This window comes from Populus alba, chromosome 14 (assembly GCF_005239225.2).
Source record: "Populus alba chromosome 14, ASM523922v2, whole genome shotgun sequence".
NCBI lineage: Eukaryota > Viridiplantae > Streptophyta > Magnoliopsida > Malpighiales > Salicaceae > Populus > Populus alba.
This window is the reverse complement of record NC_133297.1, coordinates 3,716,504-3,721,520: the sequence shown is the minus strand read 5'-3', so window position 1 is coordinate 3,721,520 and position 5,017 is coordinate 3,716,504. Positions and strand designations below refer to the sequence as shown.

At 36.8% G+C, this 5,017-nt stretch overlaps 1 protein-coding gene across 1 annotated transcript; it reads right to left on the bottom strand.

Moving 5' to 3' along the window:
- Positions 1-1,564: 1,564 nt before the first annotated feature.
- LOC118034098 (uncharacterized) lies at positions 1,565-4,268 on the bottom strand. The gene has a single exon (XM_035039287.2). The coding sequence runs from the start codon at positions 4,203-4,205 to the stop codon at positions 1,767-1,769; it is 2,439 nt and encodes an 812-aa protein (XP_034895178.1). The 5' UTR covers positions 4,206-4,268; the 3' UTR covers positions 1,565-1,766.
- Between the last annotated feature and the right edge of the window lie 749 nt (positions 4,269-5,017).

The following is a 5,017-nucleotide window of genomic DNA, read 5'->3' as shown; positions in this document are numbered from 1 at the left end:
ACGGAGAAAGCATATCAGGTCAGATGATGATGATTATATATATATATATATATATATATATATAGTTGAAAAAACAAGTGGAGAATAATTATTGTATGAACAATCAAAATTAGAAAGCCCTGCACAAGTTATGATCACTTTTCATGAATGCTGATGTCATTCTGATGCAAAACTTGCTAGCAGAAAACAGAAAGAATTTACCTTTGATGTTTAAATAGACTGACCTGCTTTCATGTTATGGAATCTTTGGTTAATTAATTTATTAACCGCGAGTTGTTTAAAGACAAATCACTCTGGCACCTGACAATGTTCAAGCAAGCCTTCAACTGAAAAACATGGCAGCAGATTTTTTATTCACGAGTAACTTAAAGAAGGATATTTCAAAAGTGTAAATTACCACACATAGATGCAGAAAACTATAATTTAGTATCGAACATGTCTTTTAACTGACAAAGGAATCATGTTTCTTGAATATTTCCAAATTAGGAGGCCTTGTCAACAGCTTCCATACCTCTGCTCGGTAAAATATTATTGTTTTTAGTTTAACATGGGTGTACAGGCCAGCTTGCGCGCATCTCGACTAATCCCACGGGCCCTGAAGTTAACGACCATGTAAGCCTCTAATGGCCATCATATAAGCAACCTAGGACTCGAACCTGAGACCATAGAGGAAGCAAACCTCTTGGTCCCAAGCTTTTACCACTAGGCCACCACCTAGATAGTTCGGTAAAAGATTATTTCAGAAACTTGTTAATAGCTGTTTTGTTATTTGCGAGGCCATACTTTTAAAAAAATATTTTTTTTTATTTTAAATTATATATATATTATTTTAATGTGTAGATATTACAAATAAATTTTTTTAAAAAAATTATTTTAATATATTTTAAAATAAAAAACATTTTAAAAAATTGATACCACAGTATGAAATATTATCTAAGAATCATATTTCTTCGCGTAAGCTTTTTCCTTCAAGCACTCTCGAGAAGCTTCAAATAATAAGCGTTATTTAAAATTGCATTTCAAATATCATTTCATAAAAATTTAAAATTTTTTTTATTGTTAAATTATTTTAATATGTTAATATCTTGAAAAATAATTTAAAAAATTTTGTAAACTGGCCGGCGCTTTCTTGCTGAGGAGAACTCTCTATTGTTCACAACCACCACCCTCTCAAACATATGCTATGACGTTTAAAGTGACACATTTCCCGGTCAGACAAGAAATTAATGCCAATAAGGTTCTGGGTAACTTCACAGAAACCCTAATCTCATCTGTCACATTCTATGCTTGAACAACACTAGATGATCATAAACCCTTTCAGAGCCGTCCTTCTAACATAAGATAACTAATATGTACACGCAGCAAACATAGCAGACACAACACCATTTGCTGAGAATCACAATCATGTTCTCTAATTTTCAAAGCACGGTAAATGATGCAAAACCAAACACAAAGGCAGGCATGAGAATGGCGTGTGTTAATTATTAAGGAGATGCTATGAGTGTAATAGATGTCCAAGTAAGTAATGCAGGATAGCTAGAAGGTTGAAGAATTCTATGAGACGAAGACCTGAAATCTTTAATTGTGTTATCAAGTGGTGGATACTCATGCTTCACAATTCCAAGAGAACTGTATATAATATCTACAAAAGTAGATTTAGAACACAGAGTAATATGGATAATAGACGGAAAACCGTCTAAAAAATGAATAATAACAAACTTAGTCTCCATGTTGTTAGCTATCTGGGAGCAGTATAGGCTTATCTTTCACCTAACATGAGTACCATTCATGCGCTTGCCCTTTGATCTCTCAATAGATGCTACTTTCTGAAGCCTGATCTGCTCCCTGAACTTGGCTATAAATTCACCAGCTTTCTTATCAACCTCACTAGAGTAGTCTCCTGCGTCATTGTAGATGGCCGGAGCGGAATCTTCATCTGAACTCACTCGAGAGATATCATTCTCGCTTTCTGAGTCTTCTGTGGACTCCACAGTAACACTCTCTGAAATTACTTCATTTTCTTTCTTCTTATACTTCGAAAGGGTTGGCTTTGACATGTGATACTGAGTATCAGAGTTCTTTTTATCGGGGCCAATTAACATATTATCAGGTCCTCTCTCCATTTCATCCTTTCCCATGTTTACTGTCTGAGCTTCATTGCATATTTTTCCAACCTTATCATCAATGTGGTTTCTACTCATCTCTCCAGCTTTTATTGTCTCTGTAGCATATCGGCTGGCTCTGATAGTCCTAACAGATTTTCCCTTTAGTGATGAAATTTTAACAGGTGTTGCAGGTTTCTGATCTGATCTCAAAGAATCCTGCCCCGCCTCTCTACTACCCATTGTATCCTCATTTCTTTTCCCTTTCAAATCCTTCAACTCATCCTTCAAACTTCTCCGGGAATCCTTTTGGAACAAAGAGCCACTACTATATCTCCTCAAATGAAATGCATTCAATGGAGCATCAGCCTTCCTGGTTGTTGGTGATTGAGAAGTAGGAGGATAAGAAGCACGGTAACTCTTGTTTTCCCCTAATTCTTCGGTTTCAGAGTTTGGCATTTCAGAAGAAACAGAACGTGAGGGCGAGAGCGTGGTTGGTGAATACGATGCTGAACTCCCTTGGGATGACAACGATGTTGTGGACCTGAAAGATTGTGACTTGAGAGACTCGAATTGAGCTTCATCAGCTGAGAGAGGTCTAAAATGTGAAGGAGCGGGGTGTTGTGGACCTGGATTCCCTTGAGATGACAAAGATGTTGTGGATCTTAAAGATTGCAACTTGAGAGACTCGAATTGAGTTTCATCAACTGAGAGAGGTCTAAAATGTGAAGGACCGAGGTGTTGTGGACCTGGATTCCCTTGAGATGACAAAGATGTTGTGGATCTTAAAGATTGCAACTTGAGAGACTCGAATTCAGTTTCATCAACTGAGAGAGGTCTAAAATGTGAAGGATCGAGGTGTTGTGGACCTGGATTCCCTTGAGATGACAAAGATGTTGTGGATCTGAAAGACTGCGATTTGAGAAACTCGAACTGTGTTTCATCCACTGAGAGAGGCCTAAAATGTGAATAACCTCCAGCAGAAGAACCCACTTTCTCTCTAATTTCCCTTGTCTCAAATCTCGGACGCCATGGAATTTGGGAAGGTAAGGCTACAGTTTCATCAAGCATCCCCTCTAAGTTCGTAGGATCCATATCACCAAAATCATTCTCCTTTACACTCCTTCCAGAACCATCAGCCGAGCCCGAGCCCGAGCCCGAGCCCGAGCCCGAGAAGCTTGTACCAGACTCGCTTCCATTACTAAATTGAGGACTATCCAGATTCCTAGCCCTCGGATTTAAACTCCTAACTGGCAATCCTAGTGGCCTGTAACCATTTGCTTGTCCTAGATTACCATATTCATCGAGTGAATAGTTTGGTTGAGACACTACAACTGTTGATTCAACTTGGAAATACTGGGAATTCCAAGATTGAACCACATTACTGTCGCCATTCTCAAATGAATTTTCAAAGCCATTTTCAGCATCTGAAGATCCACCCTCGTTTCGTTCATTACCATTAGCAACATCAACCATAGACTCACCCCTGTAGTACTGTTGTCCAATTTTGTTCAGTTCAAGACCATTGGTATCATTAATCATTGACTCACCTCTATAATACTGTGAGTCCCAATTCTGGTACACATTTTTGTCATCAAACCCAGATAAATTTTCAGACCCATCCTCAAAAATTGGAGAAAAATGAAAAATTCTAGAGACATAAGATGATTTTGAATCATCGGAGTAGTGGGGTGGTGGTTCAAAGTCAAAATCTTCAACATTTCTATGACTAAACAGGCCATAACATGCACCAAGGCCAATGAAAAGAAGGCGAGCAAGGTCCCAGAATTTGGTGAAAATAGTATAGTGACTGATAAACTCAGGAGCTTGTGAAGGAAATAGTGGAATAAGAACAAGAAACAGCACGAAAAAGAGAGACTTACGTAGAGCGTGACTAGTGAAAGATGACGACGACGACTTATTGATTTTGGTGACGGGCTTAGAGTTGTGAAGCTCCTTGAGTGGGAAATGGGGCTTGGAATATGAGACTGGATCTGCCATTGATGGAGAAACAGGGTTTTTTCTGTTGTTTGGTAGGGTGCGGGAATGGGGAAAAGAGGAGGTGAAGGAAGGAAGACTTTGAAGGAAAGGAAAGGCGAACATGGGGTGAGGTCCGTGATGAGAAGAAAGGAGGAGGCGAGTTCAAAAGTGTCATTATTGTGACCGTTTGTACTAAATGACGGGGTTGTCCTTTTCTTTCCTTCCATTGTTTTGGTTGAGGCAAGGCAACGGCCAAAACTATCGTTTTAAAACCGGATTAAGGTAAAATCCGGTTTACGTGTCGAAAATGTTAAAAGAGAATTAATTTAATATTTTTTAAAAAAATAAAATAACATTTTGGTTTCATTAAAAAATTCACACGATTGCGTCATAGTTAACCTTTATTTTTTTATAAGAGTACACCAAATTAATTTTTTTATTATTTTTTTAAAATTTAAATCAATTCATGATGAGTTCACTTATCAGAATTACTTGAGATTAACTTTTTATTACATTGTCTTGAAATTATATTGCTTGTATTCATATTTAAATAAATTAATAAAATTAGCTTGTACGAGTTTGAGTCCTTTATATAACAATCTTAAAATCATATTCTCTATATTAATTTATAATTAAAACAAGTTTAATAAAGTTTTAATATTTTAATCTAAAAAATTAAGCAAAGAACAAGACTACTTGTCACCGTACCAACCTCATGAATTTACTCAATTTGCTTACGTAAACGGGAAACTTTGTAAATAATAAAATGGGAAATAAAGTCAAGAACTGGGTCCATGAATTGATTATATTTCTCTCTTTTTTCCCAATTTTTGTCTTCATCGACCACTGTTTTCTTGGAATTCGGAAATGGAATTTTATTACTTTTTCATATATATATATATATTTCCAAATTTCAGCCAAATCACAGCACTGGC